Source organism: Cibotium barometz, chromosome 27 (genome assembly GCF_041138505.1).
Source record: "Cibotium barometz isolate CiBa-2024 chromosome 27, ASM4113850v1, whole genome shotgun sequence".
Classification (NCBI taxonomy): domain Eukaryota; kingdom Viridiplantae; phylum Streptophyta; class Polypodiopsida; order Cyatheales; family Cibotiaceae; genus Cibotium; species Cibotium barometz.
In genome coordinates this window covers 26,669,418-26,693,147 of record NC_141072.1, presented here as the reverse complement: position 1 = coordinate 26,693,147, position 23,730 = coordinate 26,669,418, and the positions used below count along the sequence as shown (strand labels likewise).

At 46.8% G+C, this 23,730-nt stretch overlaps 1 protein-coding gene across 6 annotated transcripts; it reads right to left on the bottom strand.

The window, feature by feature from the left end:
* Positions 1-408: 408 nt before the first annotated feature.
* On the bottom strand, positions 409-23,528 carry LOC147623232 (E3 ubiquitin-protein ligase CHIP-like). 6 transcript variants are annotated; one of them, XM_086821319.1, is made up of 10 exons: positions 23,102-23,493; positions 22,834-22,973; positions 22,598-22,751; positions 21,948-22,015; positions 21,765-21,828; positions 20,998-21,069; positions 1,638-1,768; positions 1,282-1,543; positions 1,077-1,187; positions 409-980 (listed from the first exon to the last, which is right to left on the bottom strand). In XM_086821319.1, the coding sequence occupies exons 3-10, from the start codon at positions 22,706-22,708 to the stop codon at positions 855-857; spliced, it is 945 nt and encodes a 314-aa protein (XP_086677445.1). In that variant the 5' UTR covers positions 22,709-22,751; positions 22,834-22,973; positions 23,102-23,493; the 3' UTR covers positions 409-854. The 6 variants fall into 6 exon arrangements, with proteins under 6 accessions (XP_086677445.1, XP_086677444.1, XP_086677439.1 ...); XM_086821318.1 differs by having other exon boundaries at positions 22,598-22,746; XM_086821313.1 differs by having other exon boundaries at positions 22,598-22,973; positions 23,102-23,528.
* Positions 23,529-23,730: the final 202 nt, after the last annotated feature.

Genomic DNA, 23,730 nt, shown 5'->3' with positions numbered 1-23,730 from the left:
GCTGATATTGCAACTCACTTTGTTATGATGTTAAGGGTGGGAGGCAAACAGCTATAAGTATGAACAGAGGTGAGGACATTTGGCAAGCTTGGGGAGTGGCAGTGTATCAGCAAGGGTACTTACTAATTTAGTCCCAGATGCTGTAAATTCAGCTATTTCAAGAATGTTAATGCAAATGGGAGTTGTCAGGAGCACTACCTTATGCAGGACCCTCTTTTTGCATAGCTGTAGCATAAGAACTTTCGTTCACATTACATTCATTCACAAGCTGCTCCACTTGTGTTTGACATATCTATTAATAAGTTTGGACCGCATACATTTATTTTGGGCTGCACAGTCCATGCATTTAGAACTCAAGGTGCAAAAGGTTTCAACCATGCTGAAAGACTAAACAAAAGGAAAACCGTGTGCCAAAAATTGGGGCAAATACATTTACATCAGCATAACAAGTAAAACCAGGGTTAAGGTTTCCTAATAAGATATCTAGGGGGCATTGTACAACATTGGTCTCGATGCAAGGCTAACAGAGTGCATTGTGAGAAATAAATACAGTCCCTCCCCCCCAAAAAAAGTTCAACCTCCCCCTGTACAGGATGGTCAAGGTACACCATGTGAGCATGTACTCAAAAGGCTGTACAAACACAAAGTACAGAGTGGCTGTGCAGACTCCAAAATAAAACACAATATGCTCACTCTGTAGTCATACATGTAGCCTCATTCATGTAGCTTTAGTGGACAGAATTGGCCCTTTGATTCTCCATTCTCATGTTTGAATAGCTCTTACGCGCCCAGCTGCCCCCTTGCAAGTAGAGCTAGGACCGAGGATGCAATGGGTGGCCAGTACTATGCTGGCTTCAGTTCATTTTATAAGCCCAACCATGATCGGCCAGGTATGATCTCACAGCCTCCTTGACAGCAAGATTGGAGACCAGCTGATTGGATTCAAGAGGCGCTCGTGTAAGAGGATCAAATTTACCCACCTGTTAGAACACACGGAGAGGCACAAGACCTCAGCATAGTTGTTAACCCAATCATCAGACAAAGGTCACTTATAAATTGTGGGCTGGCTTTCAAACCTTTTCCAAATGATCAAGCAACACTGCTCGCTCGTAGGTGACCCCACTTGGCGTAATGACAGGATCGCGGAATATATCCATGGTTATCTTGCAGCACAAATACTCAGGTACCTGTGTATGTACAGCCATGCGAAGCCTCTGTTAAAATTTAAATCAAATTCTAAGGACAAAAGCTTCCAAATAAGGTATGATTTGATGTGCAGACCTCAGATGGCTTGTCGCACTCAGCTGCCTTATCAAAAATTTGCGCTAAGCTTTGCTTTTGTTCCACATAAGAATTCCTTAATTTGGCTATTTCGGAGGCCACTTGGTCAAGTTCAATGTCCTCTGGGCCTCTGCTCCTTTCGTCAGACAGATCACCCTCCATGATTTTTTCAGAACCATCGCTGTCTTCAGCAGTCGGAACGCTCTTTAGCTTGATCACCGCTCTATCGAACGCTACTTGTAGAGCCTTTTCACAAAATTCCCTGCAAAAGCACATATGGTTAGAGGTGCGACAGTTTAACTCAAGCCAGAGCTACACACACTCACAGTGGCATCCAGAGTTCCATTAGAGCTCACCTCAATTCTTTCTGCTTTTGTAGACGTGATACAGCAGCGCGTTCCCATTCTGTATACCTGGCTTTCGCGACTTCTAGCCAGATGAGCTCCATATCATTTGCGGTTGGTCCCCCTCTCCCCAATTCCAGTGCCTGTCGATAATACCCACATGAATGATAAGCCTCTAGAGTCTAGTCCCCTTTGTCTTTGTGAAGTAAAGCTACTGAGTCAGTAGCTGAATAGTCTGAATGTAACTCAAGTTCAAAAAAAAAAAAAAGAGTTCTTTGTAGCTCTAAAGTAGAGTCAAGCTTCTACATCAGAAAATCTATAATACTACTTCCAAAAAGGTAATTCTCCTTGCAAGGCCAAAACTACTTCCATAAAGGAAGCTACTTCTATAACTAAAGATTACACTCATCAACTCTTCCTTTATTTTGTAACTCTAGACTAGAATCAACAAGTGGGAGAGTAGCAAAAATAGTACTATCATGAAGCGTAATTAAAAGGCTCCGATGTAACCAAGAGAACTGAATGTATTTTGAAGACTTAATCATCAATGAAATTCCATGCCAAGATTTGGGGGTTAATCTGGACTTGGATCCTAGTGTCCTTGTCAATAGGTTGGAAGGCTAAGTCGATCAATGGGTTTCAACATTATGAAGTGTTTTTTTGTGGTAATTTGATCTTTGTGGTGAAGAGGGTAGTCCTAGTTGGTCGAGACATATCCATGGTGTCAATGGGTAACTGATTGGCTATGTTGAGCAACCCATCTATGTATAAGCTCTCCAGCTCTATGACTTTGTGAGTGTTCCTTTCTTAGAAGTGGAACCAAAATTCTTTGAAGTTCCTGCTGTACAAATTCTTGTTTAATTTTATGACCAGAAACCCTCATTTCTTGCATTACAGGACAATGGGATTCCCTCAGGTTCACTTGCTTCAGGACAGAGTATTGAGAGGACATGCTGCAAGACAAAGCCAGCTCATATAAGATGTTGCCCAGATATCCATCACTGATTTCTTCATGGCACGAGCATCACATCAGCCACCCATGCCGACACCGCCGCATACACATCAGCTCATACCAGCCGTACACAGGGGGGCAGCTCATCATTTTGCTTTGCACCAAGTGCTTACCATTCATCATCATTGTTACGTACCTAATACTAATCCTCAAAATTAGTGGCCTAATCCGGTAGGGTTAAGGGAGCCCTGGGTTTAGGGAAAGCAGGCTGAGGCACATGGTAGTATACTTGGTATTATTAGCCATGAGCCTTAGCCGCCTATATCAACCTGCTTAAGCCCCCATAGGACAACCTGACACACAAGCTAACACACAAGATTAGTACATATAGAAGGGTGCAGGTAGACTCACCTCCCAACCATAGATTCTGTCAAGAATCACCCCCAAGCCAAGGGCTAGGGCTCCACTCCCCGTAGGCCAAACCAATCACCTTGGGCATCCCATACCACCAAAGCCTGCCCTAAGGGACCTTTGGCAAGACCGCCTCTGTACCGCCATGTCTGTGGCAAGAGTCTGGTCCAAGCACAGACCAACAGCCAACTCAATGATTGAATGACTCACAATAAACCATAGGTCACTTAAATGACCACTGCCAATCCTTCCAACTATAAAAAACCATTAACCATGGATTATCAATATTAATGAACCCTAGCCACTCGTAACCTACATGTGGCCTTCCCCTAATCTCAAGGCTCCCCAATCTTGACCATAATCCTAAGGATTAGTGTTAGGTACATGACAATCGTACCGATTTAGTGACTTCTTGGTGAACTCGTCTATTAAGGAGAACCTGTTGGGCTAAACTCACTCTCTCTCTCTCTCTCTCTCTCTCTCTCTCTCTCAAAGAGAGCTATCACAATTTCTTAGCGATACAAGCATTACAAATCAGAGTCCACCACTCATACTAATGCCTCTGCTCCAACATCAAAGCCCACCATCCATACCCACGCTTTGGCTATGCCCCCATAGGAGTTCTCAATGAGCAAGCCTGATCTATCCTACAGCCAGATGCCCTCGACCCAGAGCACCACGACCCTCCATCCGATCGAGGCGGATCCACGAGATTTTCTGCCAATATGACATGCTGTAACTACACCAGCTAGGTGTGAGCGTCTTTGAGGTCCGTCTCGTGAACAATATGCACGCTACATTTAAAATGTAAAAGCCACATTGCACATAACAACTAAATGATCCATTATTGCACAAGATAATCTGCAAGAGAGACGAGCACTGCACAGTACACCACCACTAGGGCCACGAATAGGCCAACCCCCTCCCTCTCCCTCAATACTGAAGTATCTTATTGGATCTATACAAAGTTCCAAGGGCTTGACAAGTTACCCAAACAGAAGTGTGTCGGAGTAGTTTGTTGATGCTGGACTCGTCGAATGAGTCTAAATAGCCTGGCCACCAATTTCATACACCTGGAGGGAAGTGAACACAAAACTATTGGCGCTCTCGTGCTGGAGACTGGCTCACACCCTCACACAGAGATTGTGGCTCAAGCCTACCTGGTACAAGTACACAAACAGGTACGAGTAAACGAACAGGCACTGGTATGCGGTGTCAATAGTAGGTACTCAAACATGTACACTTGGTGCCGGTTCACAGCATGTACATTTGGTATTGTAGATGTAGGACGATATTCATCAGGTACTTGCAGGCTTTCAGCATGTACTTGCCAATGCAGTAGGGTTTTCCACCATGTACGTGCAGGTACAGTTAGGGTTTCAGTAGATACAGCAGGCAGCTACAGCCGCTACAGCAGCGACAGTAGTTGCGTACAGCAGGTACGCAGTCAGGTGCATCAGGTAGAAGTCAGGTACAGCAGGTATACTGTATGGCAGCTGCCAGCACCAAGCAGCACACTGAAGCTAGTCAACTTGCAGATAGAGAGGTAGGGAGAGATGCGCCAGCTGCCAATTGTGAGATATGAGAGGAGAGAGAAATTGTGGGAGAGGTTGGAGGAAGAGATGGGAAGGCATAGTCACAGGGGACGGAGGGGACGGAGGGTTGGAACACCGGGACGGCGAATTGGGACGGCGCAGGGACGGGGACGGCGGTCGGGGACTCATTTGAGTCCGTCCATGTATTTTGCCTCCTTAAGGCTTAGTCCTGACTCCTGAGTCCGACTCCTGAGTCCGACTCAGGAGTCACGACTCATTTTGTATCTACTTAATTATTAATACGACTCAAAAGCTTACCATTTTAGTGTAAATTTGTGCTCATTTTGATGTACTTCCAAAGTAGAATAAGTGTAGAGCAGAAAAAAATTTTTAAAAAAAGTATTTTTTGAGTGCCGTTCCCTCCCTCGTTCCCGTTCCCTACTTATGGCCGTCCCCCGTCCCGTCCCCCGCCGTCCCGTCCCCGTCCCCGTCCCCGTCCCCGTCCCCCGTCCCTTGTGACTATGTGGGAAGGGGTCCATTCACCTTGTGCCATATGGCATAGCGCACCAACTTTTAACGGTGGGTGCCTCTTTTCAGAGCCCACACACTAATGTGTGTTTACACAGACAAATGGGTACCCAAAGATTGGGCTGCCCATGCAAGGGTTCCTTGGCCCCTGGACTGCTAAGGTTATAAAGTCTTAGAGAAATAAACAAAAGTTTAAATGAATACTTACCACCTGTTCACATGCCACAAACCATGTTAGAATACAAAGAGTTCACACGGTTCACGAGCGAGCGTCCCCTACCCATGAACTAGGCGGCAAGCATTCACAAAAATCAAGTCACACAAAATCAGTTCCAAGCAAGCAAGGCAACGCAAGTCTTGGCCTCAATACAAGCGTCACGAAGCTCCCTTGCCTGGCACGAAATAGGGGAAGACCAATTCGGCAACCCATAGTCACAAGGGACGGGGGACAGTGACGGTGACGGGGGACGGGGGGGGGGGGGGGGACGGGGGACGGCCATAAGTAGGGAGCGGGGACGGGGGAGGGAACGGCACTCAAAAAATACTTTTTTTTTAAATTTTTCTACTCTGAACTTATTCTACTTTGGAAGTACATCAAAATGAGCACAAATTTACACTAAAATGGTAAGATTTTCAGTCATATTAATAATTAAGTAGATACAAAATGAGTCATGACTCAAGAGTCAGGACTCAGGAGTCAGGACTAAGCCTTAAGGAGGCAAAATACAAGGACGGACTCAAATGAGTCAATGACAAAAAAGTGCTGAAGACTAGAGGCTAGAGGCTAGAGGCTAGAGGCTAGAGGCTAGAGCTAAGTAGTAAGGCCCATGAATCATGATCCATGAATGATCATCCACATGAAGTGCTCGCCTCATGGTCATGGGTAGCTTGTGCGGCTGCCAAAGAAGCATCAAGCTCATCCTCAGTCTCATCCTCACTGGCATGCTGCTCCTGCACCTCATCCTCCTGTTGCTCTTCTTGTTGACTCATCTCCCACTCGGTGAAGGAATCTGCCTTCTTGGTCACGCTCTTGCAAAGCATTCGCAAGTTTGCGCTGACGAAGACAAGGTCATTGGCACGCTCTAACCCAAGTCGGTTCCTCTTCCTAGAGACAATGTGGCTGTAGGTACTCCAAAGTTGCTCCAAGCAAGAGGAGCTGACAGCCTGGCTAAGTATGCGGATGGCAAGCTGCTGCAGCTCCGGTCCATCTGAACCAAAGTCCTCCCACCGTAGAGCAGCACCAACTTTGGAGCGGTCAACCTGTGCATCATGACAGCCATAGGAGCCATGAAATGACCTGTACATCGAAAGTTGGACCCTGATCTTGCACCTAACCGATGCATCAGGCACAAGACAATCCAAGATGATCCTCTCACCTCCCGGTCGCTCTCCTGCTTGTTGCCTTGGAATTCTGGGTCCACCACATAAGCTGCTGCATGCAATGGAGAGTAGTAGGAATTCCACCTTCCTAGACACAAGACATGGATCTCCTCGTATCTGTCTTCGTTAGGCTCGAAGTCTTTCAACTTCTCTATCATGCGATCCATGGCCTCGTAGACCTTGCCTATGCATGGCTGCATAGCGTCTACAATCCTCAATAGGTGGACTATGGGCCTCACCATAGCATCTGTGGTCTTCACACGCTCCCACCAAGAGGCGTCATCCGCCCGTAGCCTACACTCTTGGCCAGTGTTTGTATGGGACTCTTGCATGGCGACAAACTCGTCGCTAAGGAAAAGCCCCCTCAAAGCACCACTACAATCCTTCAACCGGCCCAACATGAGAAAGTTGTAGGCAAACCGGGTGTCGGAATATTTGAGGAGAGAGAGACAGGACCTCTTGTTGAACTCATGCCGAAGTCTTTGGTGGTTGAGGACAAAGGAGACCATGGTGTTGGCCTCCTCAATGAGCGGGCTGATCCATGGTAATGCCCCGATGTCCTTGAGGAGGTTGTTTAGGCAATGAGCCATACAAAAGGACACCGTGACATGTCCATACATACTTTGGAGAATAGCTCCCGCCGCCCTATTGGAAGGCTCCCCATCCGCAACAAAGCCCACTACATGCTCGGGGCCAACGATCTCCATGGTGGTAGCCCACTCCGCCGCAAGCACATCCGCGTTCTTCCCAGTGCCGGATGCATCATGAGATGAGATGAAGTACATCTCTCCACGGGAATATGCAACCATGCCGTGAATACTCCTCTTGCGGGTGTCACTTCATCCATCCACAATGAGAGAGACTCCGTTCCTCCCCCATTGCCGCTTTGTGTTGTCAACCGCTTGCTCTACAATGCGCTTCTCCTTGTCGAGCAATGTAGTGCGCAAGCTCTCGGATGAGGGGGGCGTATAGGTTGAGCCATACTCCCCAATCTTCTTAACCATTACCTTGAAGTATTCCGACCTATTCAAGAAAGTAATTTACTAATGAGAAGGGGACTAGGATGATGAAAACATGAATGATGAATTACTTACCTAGCCGCTTGAAAGGCAATGTGGTCGTGGAAGAAGAAGCGGGCCACCGCCATATCCACCTCCTCCTTCAACTTGGGGTTCCAATTCTCCCCAAGTGTAGATTGTCGCCGTGGGCCACGTAATGATTGAGAGGCCGTGGAGATGGAGGGTGCCGGTGTCGTGGATGGAGTAACATTCCGACTTGATGGCGAAGGTGATGGTGTGCATGATCCCGATCCACCACATGACTCCATGGTAGAGGCTTGAGTTCCTCTCCCCATCGTCGCGGGATCCACGGCCACTCGTGGTGTCCTTCTTGTCGCTTCAACCGCTTCGTAGACGCTAAGCTTGTCAAGAAGTTCCCGTCTCTTCTCGGGCGTGACATCAAAACCTCACCTCATGCCCACTCTCATGCAAGAGGTGGGCTCGCACTTTGTTGGCACCACCCGTTCGCCGGTACGGGCAAAGCTTGCATACCCATGGCCGAGAACTGCCTCCATGAACGGATGTGGTGTAGTTTACCTCCTCCCACCATGTCCATCCCGTTGTCCTTCTACGAGAAGCCCCGGCACGTGAGGAGGATGCCATGGTTGAAGATGGCTGGACTCTTGAGCCTTGAGGAATGAGAGAGAGAGAGAGAGAGAGCCTTGAGGAATGAGAGAGAGAGAGAGAGAGAGAGAGAGAGAGCCTAGAGGCTTGGAAGTTGGAAGACTCAAGAGGCTTGAGGGAGAGGTGAGAGCCTAGGCCCTAGAGCTTGGAACTTGGAAGTTGGAAGAGAGAAGATTCAAGAAGCTTGAGCCTTGAAAGCTTGAGCAATGAGCCTTGAGAGTTATGAACTTGTGTGTGCTTGTAGCCTTGTAGAGGTGGGCTCTTATATAGATAGGCAAGAGAGAGAGAGAGAGGAACGCCTCAAGGGCAAGAGAGAGAGAGAGGGCCAAGGCCCAACAGCCATAAACGGCTAGAAGAGCCCAGGCCCAACAGCCATAAACGGCTACAAAGGGGCAAGCAGGCGGCAGGCGAGCGCAACGGCCAGAAACGGGCGCAGGCGCAGGCACAACAACGGCTCTCTGTCGTCCCCGCACAGGCCGTCCCCGACAGCCGTCCCCCGTCCCTGAGCCGTCCCCGACAGCCGTCCCCGGTTTGAAACGCCCGTCGGGGGACGTCCGTCCCCGTCCCTGCGCCGTCCATATCGGCGTCCCTGCGTTCCTAGGCTCCGTCCCCGCCGTCCCCTGTGACTATGCGTCAACCAAATCCCCCCGGCTCCTAAACAATTGACCTAAACTGAAAAGCCTCCAAATATGCCTGAAGAAGCTGTGGGTAACCCTTGAAATAGTCTTTATCAACCCACTTTGCGTCAAAAGGGACATAATTCTTGAACTTCACAAGGTATCGCCTAGAAAGCTTACGGGCAAGTAGCTCTCTCTCCTTGTGAAACACAATCTGCTCAGGTTTAAGAACTTCCTCTAGCTCATAAACCTCTAGTGGCTCTTCTGTGAGACAAGCTTTTCTGTGGCTCTCGCCCATAGTCACAGGGGACGGAAGGGACGTCTGCTTGGAACGCGGGGACGCCGAATCGGGACGAAACAGCGACGAGGACGGACGGACATCCCCCACAACGCATCACTCACAGGGGACGGGGCCGGGGACGCCGCAGGAATGGGGATGCCGGTGGGGGATGGCTCTGTGGGGGGATGGCAGAGAACCGTTACGTTTTTTTCTGGCTGTTTTTTTGCCGTTGCACTCGCCATTTTTGGCCGTTGCACTTGCCGTTTCTAGCCGTTTATGGCTGTTGGCTTGGCCTTGGGCCTTGGCCCTTGAGCCTTTGAGGCTTGGCCCTCTCTCTCTCTCTTACCCTTGAGGCTTTCCTCTCTCTCTCTTGCCTATCTATATAAGAACAAGCCTCTACAAGGCTAACTCTCAAGGCTCAAGCTTTCAAGCTTCTTCTAGCTTCCAACTTCCAAGTTCCAAGCCTCTAGGCTCTCACACAAGGCCCGCGGGGCGCCGCCCTACTATCTAGATTCTAGACTCTCTCTCTCTCTCTCTCTCTCTCTCTCAACTTTCAAGCCTCTTGAGTCTTCCAACTTCCAAGCCTCTAGGCTCTAGCCTCTAGGCCTCTCTCTCTCTCTCTCTCTCTCTCTCTCTCTCTCTCTCTCATTCCTCAAGGCTCAAGAGTCAAGCCATCTTCAACCATGGCATCCTTCTCACGTGCCGGGGCTTCTCGTAGAAGGACAACGGGATAAACAGGGTGGGAGGAGGTTAACTACACCCCATCCGCTCATGGAGGCGGTTCTCGGCCATGGGTATGCAAGCTTTGCCCGTACCGGCGAACGGGTGGCGCCGACAAAGTGCGAGCCCACCTCTTGCATGAGAGTGGGCATGAGGTGAGGTTTTGCACGAATGTCACGCCCGAGAAGAGACGGGAACTTCTTGACAAGCTTAGCGTCTACGAAGCGGTCAAAGCGACAAGAAGGACACCACGAGTGGCCGTGGATCCCGCGACGATGGGGAGAGGAACTCAAGCCTCTACAATGGAGTCATGTGGTGGATCGAGATCATGCACACCATCACCTTCACCATCAAGTCGGAATGTTACTCCATCCACGACACCGGCACCCTCCATCTCCACGGCCTCTCAACCATTACGTGGCCCACGGCGACAATCTACACTTGGGGAGAATTGGAACCCCAAGTTGAAGGAGGAGGTGGATATGGTGGTGGCCCGCTTCTTCTTCCACGACCACATTGCCTTTCAAGCGGTAGGTAAGTGCAATCGATCATTGCCAATTCATCATTCATGTTTTCATCATCCTAGTCCCCTTCTCATTAGTAAATTACTTTCTTGAATAGGTCGGAATACTTCAAGGTCATGGTTAAGAAGATTGGGGAGTATGGCTCAACCTATACGCCCCCCCTCATCCGAGAGCTTGCGCACTACATTGCTCGAGAAGGAGAAGCGCATTGTAGAGCAAGCGGAGAGGAACGGAGTCTCCCTCATTGTGGATGGATGGAGTAACACCCGCAAGAGGGCATGGTTGCATATTCCCGCGGAGAGATGTACTTCATCTCATCTCATGATGCATCCGGCACTGAGAAGAGCGCAGATGTGCTTGCGGCGGAGTGGGCTACCACCATGGAGATCGTTGGCCCCGAGCATGTAGTGGGCTTTGTTGCGGATGGGGAGCCTTCCAATAGGGCGGCGGGAGCTATTCTCCAAGGTATGTATGGACATGTCACGGTGTCTTTTTGTATGGCTCATTGCCTAAACAACCTCCTCAAGGACATCAAGGCATTACCATGGATCAGCCCGAGAGTAGGCTACAGGCGGATGACGCCTCTTGGTGGGAGCGTGTGAAGACCACAGATGCTATGGTGAGGCCCATAGTCCACCTATTGAGGATTGTAGATGCTATGCAACCATGCATAGGCAAGGTCTAAGAGGCCATGGATCGCATGATAGAGAAGTTGAAAGACTTCGTGCCTGACATAGTTGCATTCAAACGCGTTTGATACGCGAAGCAAACGTTTACAAACGTTTTAAAAAAAAACATTTGAAAAAAATTTCAAACGTGGACTTTTTTGGGGGTTTTTTTTAACGCTTCGTCGCCCATCGCATCTCTTGCGCCCCCGCCCACCGTCTCTCTCTATTTCGCCCCGCCCATCGTGTCAAGGGAGTCGAGCGTATCTCTCTTGCAAGTTGCGCCCACTCTCTCTCGAGTGACGAAGCCCATCGTGTCTTGAGTCTAGACTCTCTCGAGTCTCTCTCTTGCTCGACTGTGCAGGCACAGCAGGTTGAGGCAGCCCTGCACAGTGCACACAGCCGGGCAGCCCATCTCTCTCTCTTGCGTGATTGTGCAGGCACAGCAGGCTGAGGCAGCCCTGCACAGTGCACACAGCCCATCTCTCTCTCTTGCGTGACTGTGCAGGCACAGCAGGCTGAGTCAGCCCTGCACACAGTGCACACAGCCCATCGATTCTCGAGCAGCAGTCTTTCTCTACTGAAATTTGAAGGCCCAGCACTGCCACTCGCCAGCAAGCAGCAGCAAGCACCTTCCACTGGTGGGACTCAGCAGGTGGGAGTCGGGACTCGGGACGAATATACAGGTAAGTTGGTAACAGGGTTTTAACTTGTGCAAATGGGACGAAAGCGCAAAGCTGAATGGGAGCATGTGTCCATTTTGAAAACAACTGAAAAAGGCCAGACTACATGTAGATGCAAATATTGTGGGCACACTTGGGATGGTGGTCCATCGCGAATAAGGGCACATATTCTTGGTTTATCAGGTCATGGTGTGGGAAAATGTAATGCTGCACCCCAAAATGTAAAAGATGTATGTCGCAGATTGCATGTGGGTGGAGTGCAAGACTCCATGGCAAACATTGATGCATGCGTATCTGATTTGGGAGAGGCTTCTCATGGTAGTGTCGATGTACATGCATCAAATGTTGCAAGTGGTATTGGGCCTTCTAGCTCTCAACAGCACGTGAGCAGAAAGAAGGTGTCAAAGACACAGGGTGCTCTAGCTAAAGCTTGGGATGTACAAGCACGAAAAGAGGCAAACATTGCTCTTCGTCGCTTCTTCTATGCGGAAGATGTTCCTTTTTGGAAAGTTAGAAGCCCATATTTTCTTGACATGGTGAAGGCAATGATGGGGAGAAACTTGAATTAGGGTTTAGAGTTCATTCATGGGAGACATACACAGAGAAGCAAGGGAGAGAGAGAGAGAGAGTTGTGGGGATAAGTCAACTCATGAAAAAGCATGAGTGTGTGACTCCCCTATCACACATGTATATTGCACTAGTACACATAGTGCACTTAGTACATTAAAAGTACTAAGTGTACTATGTACTATAACTTATGGGCTTGTACACACTATAAGGGTGGGCATAACGCCTTTACCCCAACAACCTCCCACTTAAAGGCAAAGTGCCCTTAAGTAAAGGAAAAGAAAAATCAGCATGTACATGATAATATACAAGGCCAAATCAAGGCTGAAACTGGCCTCATCCAATGCCCATCAAGTGTCTGCAATGAGCAAAACGCTCCGGAGGCAAACTCTTCGTCAACAGATCAGCCGGGTTGTCATCCGTATGAATCTTAACAAGCTGAATTTGCTTGTTCTCTATCACCTCTCTGATGAAGTGATACTTCACATCCACATGCTTCGTCTTTGCATGAAAGACAGGGTTCTTTGCCAACTGGATGGCACTCTGACTGTCACAATGCAACAATGGAATATCCCCTGTATAACCCAAATCAACCACTAACCGAGATAGCCATAATGCCTCCTTGCAAGCCTCTGTGGCTGCAATATACTCGGCCTCTGTAGTAGATAAGGCAATGCACTTCTGCATCCTGGATATCCATGACACAGCACCTCCTGTGAATGTAAAGACATAACCGGTAGTAGACTTCCGGTTATCTGGATGACCGGCATAATCCGAATCCGTGTAACCATGCACTAATGCATCCTGTTTGCCAAAGCAAATGCACAAATCCTGTGTGCCCTTCAGGTATCTCATGACACCTTTCACTGCTTCCCAATGCTTCTTGCCAGGGTTGGCCAGGTATCTAGAAACCACTCCCACTGCAAATGCAATGTCCGGCCTAGTAGCAACCATGGCATACATGAGACTGCCACAAGCTGAAGCATACGGAATCTTGGCCATATCAGCCCTGTCACTATCCGACTGTGGGCTGTCCATAGCACTGAGTTTCACATATGGAGGCAAAGGAGTACTAGCTTTCTTCCCCCCGTCCATATTGAACCTCTGCAAGACTTTGCCAATGTATTCCTTCTGAGACAAATACAACACATGCTGATTTCTGTCCCGAAGTATCCGCATACCCAAGATGTGATTTGCATCACCCAGATCCTTCATATCAAAGGTCTCATGCAGCCTCTGCTTCAAGGCATCCATCTCTTTACGAGATTTCCCGGCAATCAACATATCATCAACATACAAAATGAGAATCAAGAGACTGCCATCCAAAGCTTTCTTGGTGTACAAGCAGTGATCTATGTCACTTCTCCTGAATTTCTGAGTTTTCATGAATGTATCAAATTTATGATACCATTCTCTTGGTGCCTGTTTGAGCCCATAAAGACTCTTTTTCAGCTTGCATACAAGCTTCTCCTTTCCACTTACTGCATAACCCTCTGGTTGCTGCATATATATCTCCTCATGGAGATCACCGTGAAGAAAAGCAGTCTTCACATCCATCTGAATCAAGTCCAGATCATCATGCGCAACCAAAGCCAATACAGCTCTAAGTGTGGTCATTTTGACCACTGGAGAGAAGATCTCATCAAAGTCCACACCATATTCCTGCTTGAAGCCCTTAGCCACTAACCTGGCTTTGTATCTTGGCTTTGCATCTGGTGCAACTTTGAGTCTGTATACCCACTTGCATGGCAAAACCTTCTTGCCTGCAGGCAAATGCACCAACTTCCAAGTTCCATTTTTATGCAGAGAATCCATCTCTGACTTCATGGCACGCTCCCAAAGAGCCTTGTCTGCCCTCTGTAAGGCCTCTTTGTAACATGAGGGCTCCCCACAGTCAGTAAGCATCAAATAGTCAACCCCTGGAACAAACCTGTCAGGGGCTCTGGAGGGTCTAGTGGACCTCCGTACCCAATGACCATCATTTGCAGGTTGCTGTCCAGCCTGCATGTCACCCATTGGTGGCTCCTGTTCCATGCCATAAGGCTGAAAAATCATGCCCGGTATATCCTCCAACTGTGGTATATCCATAGGGATATCTTCTGCCATATCTGGCTGTCCATTTGGACCATTTTCAGCACCATTTAAGGGCTGGTTTTCCTGCTGTAATGGCTGATTTACAGCCCTTTGTTGTTGTCCATGATGTCCATCATCATCAAAGATGACTCTGTTAGGCTCCTGTTGCCTTGCAAGCTCTTTATACATGCATGTTTCATCAAAAATGACATCATTGCTGCGTATGATCTTTCTATTCATGGGATCCCAAAGTCTATACCCCATTTCACCTCTGTCACCATATCCTAGGAATATGCATTTATGAGACTTAGGATCAAGTTTGGTGCGCATTTCCCTGCGTATGTGCACGTACGCAACGCAACCAAACACTCTCAAGTGCTTGTATGACGGAGGCTTCCCTGTCCATACTTCTTCTGGCACTTTCCCACCAAGCCTCGTGTTAGGTGACCTGTTTATAAGGTGAACGGCTGTCATAACAGCTTCAGCCCAAAAACCATGAGGTAATGCAGCATGTGACAACATAGAACGGACCTTCTCCTGTATGGTCCTGTTCATCCTCTCTGCTGTCCCGTTTTGTGGAGGATCATAAGGAGTAGAGAGCTCCCTCTTGATGCCTTTAGCATCACAAAAGTCCTGAAACTGTTTGGACGTATACTCTCCACCATTGTCGGAACGCAAAGCCTTCAGTGTTTTGCCAGTTTGATTCTCAACATGAGCAACAAACTTCTGAAACACTGAGAATGTATCACTCTTCAAACGAAGAGGATAAACCCACACCTTGCGTGTGGCATCATCTATAAAAGACACAAAATATTTTGCCCCTCCCAAAGAAAGCTGAGGCATCTCACTGGGTTTGCCAAATATCATAATTCTGCGAGCCTTCAAGCTTCTTGATGTGAAGCAATGAAGAGCTCTCACCTGTGGTTGCCATAGCAAAATGCAACCTGTAAATGCCTGACTCCCTGCAAAGTGTGCAAACACTGCACCAAAAGATGTGCAAACACTGCACCCAAAGCACACAAAGTGCTCACAAATGTTCTCCCAAGCTTTATCTCCCACTGCGGAAGCAAGAATGCAACTTTTCTCCCACTTTTTGTGATGAAAACACCAAAATCTGGTTGCTGCAGATTTTGGACAGCACCTTAAATGTGCTCTTTTGCCCTTCCAAAGTACTGTACAGCAGTACTAAGTGCTCACCAATGATGTACCAAACCTGTACCGGCAATTTCAGCAGCTGAAATTGAACCTTTTGGTCACTCAAAACAGTGTACAGCCATGCCAAAACATGCACAAAGCTGTGCCAAATCTGTACCAACAGGTACAGTAGCAATAAATGCTCTCTTGGCTGTCCAAATGAGTGAAAATCAGACTTTTACAGTCCTGTACACTGCATAAAACAGTCCCGAACAGAAATTGGGCAAAAGCCCCTTGACTGCAAGCTGATTTTTGAGGATTCAAGGCATAAATGTCTTGCCTGCTGCTTTGCCAAGCTCAACAAGCATGAAAACTTGAAAAGCCCCTTGATTTAAGATCAATTTCTGATCATACATGGTACATTGACGCAAATGAAGGCATCCAGAGTGTTCACGATGCTTCCCCCTGGCCACATATACATCAAATACATGAAAGCCCCTTGATTTACAGGCACATTGAGTGCTTGTAAGGCATCAACACATTATCCACAGCATCAAATGCGATCGCCTGCATGCAAATCAACCAAATCGGCACAAAAGCCCCTTGATTTGCACTGCAATTTGCTGCAATTTTGCCCAAATGTGCGATTTTTCACATCATACAGCATGTATGAGTGCTTAATTGCACAATTACATCAAAAGCCCCAAATTTCGACATCCAATTTCCTGCAAATTGATCCTGATTTGACCAATTTCCTGCAAATTTATCCTGATTGTGACCAATGTCACCCAATTTTGCCAATTTTGCTCAAAAATTGAGCAATTGGGCACCTGTACCTGCTCAATTGATAATTGTACCTGCTCAATTGCAAGTCCCAAAAAAAAATTGAAGCAAAATACCTTTCAAATTTCTGATTTCTGTTCAATTTGCAGGCTGTTGCAGGAAAAGAGGGTGGTGATGGGCCTCTTCAGGCGTGCTGCAGGAGTCGTGGAGACACAAGCTCTTGACTTGTTGTTGCTGCGCTGACTGGTTGGGCAGCGTGGCTGCTGCTGCTTGGCAGCGTGGCTACACCTGCCCTTCTACGAGTCCCCTGGCTTCATCAAGCTCAACGCTACACGATTGTAGTCGACCCCTGCTGCGAGCGCTGCTGAAGGCGCCTGGCAGCGCTGACACGCCTTCGTATGGCTGTCCGCCTGGGTTCGCCTTCTACGATGCGCCTTCGCTCGTTGCCTCAGCCACGCTACACGCTGCTTTGTCTAGCTTCGCCTAGCGCACACATTCATACACTTAGTAGCCTTCGACGCCCAGCCTACGGCTGCTGCCTCCACGATCGACGCTTAGCGCTGGCGCCTTTGCTTCACGCCCAGCAGTCAGCGCTGGCTCCTTCGCTTCAGGCCCAGTAAAAGTCAGTTCGCCTGCCTTCGCACGTTATGGTGAATCGCTACCTCTTCTGGCGCCGTCTGTGGGAACTGACCTGCTGCCTTCGCCTAGTAGCACTTTGTTGGTGCGCTGGCTGCTGCTGCGTTGACTGACCTGCATGAGCCACCATTCGCCTTCTTCTCCACCTGTGCCTGGGAGAGCAGCACTGCTTAAGACAAGTGATTCAAAATGGGCACCAGCACAGCAGAGAGATTCAAAGGGCACCGGCTCTGATACCAGTTGATGGGGAGAAACTTGAATTAGGGTTTAGAGTTCATTCATGGGAGACATACACAGAGAAGCAAGGGAGAGAGAGAGAGAGAGTTGTGGGGATAAGTCAACTCATGAAAAAGCATGAGTGTGTGACTCCCCTATCACACATGTATATTGCACTAGTACACATAGTGCACTTAGTACATTAAAAGTACTAAGTGTACTATGTACTATAACTTATGGGCTTGTACACACTATAAGGGTGGGCATAACGCCTTTACCCCAACAGGCAATTGGGCAAGTTGGGCCAAGCTATAAGCCTCCCTCATATAACAGCTTGCGTACAAAAGAGCTTGTGGATGAAGTCAAATGCGTTGATCGTGACTTGCTAGACATTAGAGAAAAGTGGAAGACATATGGATGCAGCATTGTTTGTGATGGATGGTCAGATGCAAGGCGCAGGCCAATTATCAATGTAATGGCTACATCCATATATGGGTCTGTTTTCATAAAAGCAGTTGATACAAGTGGGGAGTTCAAATCTGGCGAGTATATTTTTGGCATCTTGAAAGATGTAATCCTTGATATTGGCCCCGATTATGTAGTGCAGGTGTGTATGGATAATGCCTCAAATTGTTTGCGGGCTGGTGATTTGATCGAGCAAGAGTGGCCTAACATCTTCTTCACTAGATGCACTTGTCATTGTTTGGATCTATTGTTGGAAGATATTGGCAAGCTTCAATGGATTGCTCCTATTTTGGCTCAAGCAAATCTAATTGTGACATTTGTTACACGGAAGCACACAATCTTGGCTTTGTATCGTCAATTTAGTAAAAAGGAATTATTGAAGCCATCGATGACGCGCTTTGCTTACTCTTTTATAATGCTGGTGAATTTATTGGATGACAGATGCTACAATGGGTTGCGTCGTATGGTTGTTAGTGAAGCTTGGACAAGGAAAAAGGTCTCACGTACCGTGAAAGGCTTGGATGTGGCTAACATTATATTGGGTGCAAGCTTTTGGCAGGAGGCTAAAGTGATTGTGAAAATTTGTGCACCTATTTTAAAGATCCTTCGTCTTGCAGATAGAGAAGGCGCCACCATGGGTCTCATGTATGAGATGACAGATCGCATGGTTGAGAAGCTGCAGGTTGTAGGAGGAGTGGATGCAAATAAACTGCAAGACATTAAGAATCTTAGTGTGGATAGGTGGGATATGATGCATTCACCTTTATATGCTGCAGCCTATGTTTTGCATCCTATTTGGAGAGCTAAGAATCCTGGTGGTGACAGAGAGGTGCATGAAGGTTGGATGACTGTCATGGAGAGATATACAAAATATGATGTGGATATGCAAGGTGTTCTATGTGATGAACTTGACACTTATAAGTCCGAAGCAGGTGCATTTGCTCGTGCTGTGGCTAGAGATGAGAAAAGAATGCATCAAGCTGTCAAATGGTGGGAAACATTTGGGGCCCAGACACCCAAATTGCAACAGCTGGCTATAAGGGTGCTCTCACAAGGGACTTGTGCCTCCCCATGTGAGAGAAATTGAAGCACATTCTCTCTTATCCAAACAAAGAGAAGGAACAAGTTGCTTCCAAAAAGAACAGAGCATCTTGTATACATTCACACCAACCTTCGCCTTATCAACAAGATCAAGCAAGGAGGCTACGAAAAGATGGAGGTCACATTGGAAATGATTAACAAGGAGAATGATGATGATAGATTTCTTGCATTGCAAGAGACACAAGAAGAGGAGCAAGAGGATGTTGTAGCCTCATTATCGCATACGGGGGCAAGCAGAAGTGATATCGTTGGCACCAGTTCCCTTGGTGAGCATGATGATGATGATGATGATGATGATGATGATGATGATGATGATGACGATGATGATGATGATGATGAGGAGGAGGAGGAAGAAGGGGAGGATGACTCTATTTCAGAGAATGATCTATCATGATTCATTTAGGTGAAGACTCGCGTAGAGTCTAGTTTGTATGAGTCATGACCATCTCCCCTTCCTTCCTTGTTGTTTAGTTCTGTAGTTGCCAGGGCACTTTTTACCTTCTTTAGGAGGGGTTTTTTCCCCTGGCTTTATCATTTTGTATCAGCTGGCTTTTGTTCTCTAGAGTCTAGACTCTACACTAGTCACTCTAGAGTCTACACTGCAGTTTAAACTTTGCGCAGTGCACAATGCGCATTTCAATTTTCAATTTTCATTTGCTTCAATTCAATTGCTAGTTTTGAGGTGCTTCATGTTATGATGTTTTAATGTTCAAGTAAATATGGATTTGTTTAAAAAATGCTAAAAAATTAGGGTTGCGTTTGATTCAGGTCAAGGGTTTGAATCAAACTCGTATCATACTTTCATACTCGTTCGCGTTTGACGTTTGATTGACGTTTGAAAAAACTATGGTGCCTGACGAAGTCAGATACGAGGAGATCCATGCCTTGTGTCTAGGAAGGTGGAATTCCTACTACTCTCCTTTGCATGCAGCAGCTTTTGCGGTGGACCCAGAATTCCAAGGCAACAAGCAGGAGAGCGACCGAGAGGTGAGCGCTGGATGGAGGATCATCTTGGATCATCTTGTGCCTGATGCATCGGTTAGGCGCAAGATCAGGGACCAGCTTTCGATGTACAGGTCATTTCATGGCTCCTATGGCTGTCATGATGCACACGTTACTATGGCTGATGTAAGCCTGATGTGAAACGCTGAAGTATGATGTAGGTGGCCTGTACCAGCAGATGTAAAACGCAAATGATAGCAAAGAGGGCTGATGTCCCATGGTGGCCTGTAGTAGCAGAGAGTGGATTGCTGTCCCGGGTAGTGGCCAGATGGTACCGGATATGACAATGAAGTGGTACACCAATGAATGACATGCAAGGCTATATATACTAAGGGGAGGGGAGTGTTGGTCGGTCAACCTAAAAGGTGTAGGCCGGCAGCCAAGACCAAAAAATCCCCAAATAAAACATAAAATACCCAAAAAAAAAAATCCCTTTTTAGGGTTGGAAAAATAATGTTTTCTCACAAGTACCCACACGGAGGTATATGGATTATATTGTTGGCTCGGCATTTCTACAGCCTGTGTTCCGGCTTGGTTGCCTTATATAGGGTTGTGTAATGGCATTTGTATATGGATAATCCAGCATCTCCCGTGGGGAGAATAAGACCCTCAAAGCTTGTACATGATATTATTCTCCTTGGGTAATAAAATACTCCAAGGGGGAGGGGGGGTCGGCCCATTCTGGCCTCTATGCAGTGTCACATGTGTAAGCTCCATTTTCCGCATTTGTGGATGTTTTGTCCAGCTTTTATGTTTTATGCAAAGTGATGATGGATATGTGTTAAGGCTATGGCCATGTTTAAATGTTTTAATATGCATTGATGGTATCAACAAGTGTGTCAAAGGCCCTAGTCCCCCGGGCACTGCGAGTTTCCAAGGCTTCCCATGGCCGGCCCTTGGTCTAGCCTAAAGCCCTTGAATGCCATGTTATCTAATGCTTCTTCATGCTTGCTATTGACTAGGGGACTGTTCTCTAAGCGGGTTATGTGACGGACCCTAACACCTAAGTATGCATTGTTCTCCAAGCGGGTTAAGTGACATACCCTGACACCTAAGGCTTGGAAAGACCTACGTAGCTCGTGCCTGACATGTCCCTAGACTAGGCCTGCCTGACAATGGGGTTACGAGTCACGACATACACCAATAATCCCTAAAAAGGTTCTAATTATGTACATGTATAGCTAGTGTGTCACATAGCACCTCAGCACTGGGTGCATGTGACAAGGATCCTTACGATCAAGTGGTACGATTCCTGGAGCATGTTAGACAAGCTTGTCAATTGGATCTCTCTCTCTCTCTCTCTACACACACACACACACACAGCAACGACAACAACAACATGCTCTGGAATCGACATTAACTGGACATCCTTTCTCTTGCTGATAAAAGGAGTTTCCGCTAGTAAAAATTGAACTAACCTTTTCAAGTTGTTTAACAGCTTCTCCATACTGTTTGTTCTGAAACAACGCAAGCCCTAACATGTAGCATGCCTAACAAAAGCAAAGCATAGATAAGCGAATTTTATATTTGCCTTTCCAGTAAGAGTCAAATAACGAAATTAAAATAAACACATGCAAAGTTTTCCTTCAAAACATTTTACCTACTCAAATTACATCCTACATATACATGTTCATACACATAGTTCAGAATACTCTTAACATTAACCCGACCTGCGTAAACAAATTGGGGTAGATCTCATGGAATCAGGCACAACCAATCCCATCATGAACGAGCATCTGAGCTCCCTAACAAATAACTAGCCAACTTCACTCTGGCTAGGTTTTAAATATGCTCAAAAACTCACAAGTCAGCATGACAATAGAGGATGAATCTAGGGCAAGATGATGGAGGCATCCCCTTTCGACTTGCCCTGTAGACTGATTCTACTTGGATCATATACATGTCAATGTTGAATGGACTTTAAGCATGCTTAGTTACATTCCATAAGCACACCTCTTTGTTTGCCCATAGTAGAACTTGCTGCATTGTACTCATTCCGTCATGGAACTCCCCTACAACCCAACTAAAATTCAGCAGATATATCATTCTAAAAGAACCCTTGCTGTTATCTAATAGCTTTGATCGCATCACTTGCTCTTCACCAGGATCACTGCCATTAATGGCAAATGGTGGTGACAAATCTACATGCACACATGTCAATCTTTCAGTGGGCAATAGAAGTTACCTTGAGAGAGCTTCTATCAAGCTCCAAAGCTTTCCGGCAGTCTGATTCCACACGCTCCCAATCACTGGTAACCCATGACAAGATGAACATCTGATTGGTTGGAAAGAATGAAAATATGAACACCAAAAACCAAAAGCTTAGGGAACAGAATGTGACACTATTGTGCAGGGAAAAGAAGCTTACTTCCTCTTCTTATGGCAAAGGGCCCTATTGGTCCAGTAAGTAGGGATGTTAGGGCAAAGAGTGATCGCCTAGATCATGCAGACAGCAAAAGTTAAATCAAGAAAATATAGGCTAGGTTATATCAAAGAAAATCTTAACAATTGCAAGAGCCAACGGATTCGCAAAAGTTGCTATAATGACTACCATGATCCATCACACAATGGACTATGTGAAATCTACAAAAGAAAACCCTAATTCAGAGCCTGGGAGTGCAGTAACTTCAACGTCTAATACTCCCATTGGATCCTTAACAGTGCAAACCTCTGCTTTGAAAGCTAAGAATGTAAACCATAACCCTAATCCATCCTAATTCCCACCCTAGCATGTAAAAACATAGTTTCCAACGCTAGCAATAAAAACCCTAATTTCAACCCATAGTGCAAACCGTAATTCCAGCCGTTGCATTGAAAACCCTAATTCAAACCCTAATATTACAAAACCTAAATTCAAAACCTAGCAGTGTAAAGCTGCTCGACTTGGGTTGCCTGGTGTAATTTCCAGATGTCACTTTCAAAGCTTAACAGAAAAGCCTGAATAAAACCTACGAGTGCAAACCCTGATTCAGACATTCACAGTGCAGTATCAGAAACCTAAAATGAAGAAAAGCACACCTCGGTGTAAGCCTCGATGGCCGCTGCCAATCGTTCTTTTTTGAAATACAGGTTTCCTTGGTCTTTCAGAAGTTCCGCTTGTTTGTCTACACTCGCAACCCTTGCTGACATCTTTGGCGAGGTCGGAAACCCTAGAAAACCTCAGTGCCCTGTTCTGTCAAGCTTTGCACCTTCAATGACAAGTTATCAACACTTGCCGCCGATCCGGGAGGGGACAAATTGAACTTTCAAAATACCTTCTATAGTGGAGGAAAAACTTGCAAAACGAGATCCTCCCGATCGATCAGGTTTTTGCAGAGAGAGTAGGGGAGGATTAGGGTTTCGCAGACCAGCCAGATACTCTTTCGGATTAGGGGTTTAGCAGACGAACCGGATCCTTTCGAAGTGAAGAAGGGGAAGATTTCGCAGATACCAAATTAGGTCGCGATGCCAAATTAAGGTTTCACAAATCATCAGGTTAGGGTTGCGCAAGATGCATTTAAAGCAGATCTAATAATGATTCACCTTACTAGCTTCTCGAAGCTTCCGAGTTCCGAGCCCCACCACGTTCAGACAGCAGAGACGTTGCCGCCATGTCCTCTTCTGCAAGCAAGGTTGCGCTTGATAGGACCTGCCATTGTCGTCTTCTGCACAGGAAACCCTAAATTTCGACAAAAGAAAACCCTAGCGTTTTTAAGCTCTGTTTCGAATTTCAGAAACCCTGATTAGACAGATTGTCCAAAAAAACCCTAATTAAGGCTGTCCTTCTTGAGGCTTCCGCCTGCGCGTGGGACCTTGAATGAGCAACGGCAGCCACAAATTTCAGAATAATGCCATCATCATCATCATCATCATCATCATCAGAAGAGAGACGGTAGGAGAAAATTTGATCCTAAAACTTGATAATAGATATTCACAAAAGTCTTCCCTTTTTTTCAAGGGTTATGTCCTTACTTGAAAAGACATAAAATATATATAGTATATATTATATACCCAAGTTTTAGCCATTGCAAGACCCCGGGGCAAGGAGTGATGGTAAAAGGAGACGCTGCCGTCCTTTTGCTGGGTTAGCTATTAAAAAAAACAGTGGTGGTGCGAGCTACGTGATTGGTTATGTGTCAACATGCATTGGACTCTTGGAGGTATTCTCAATG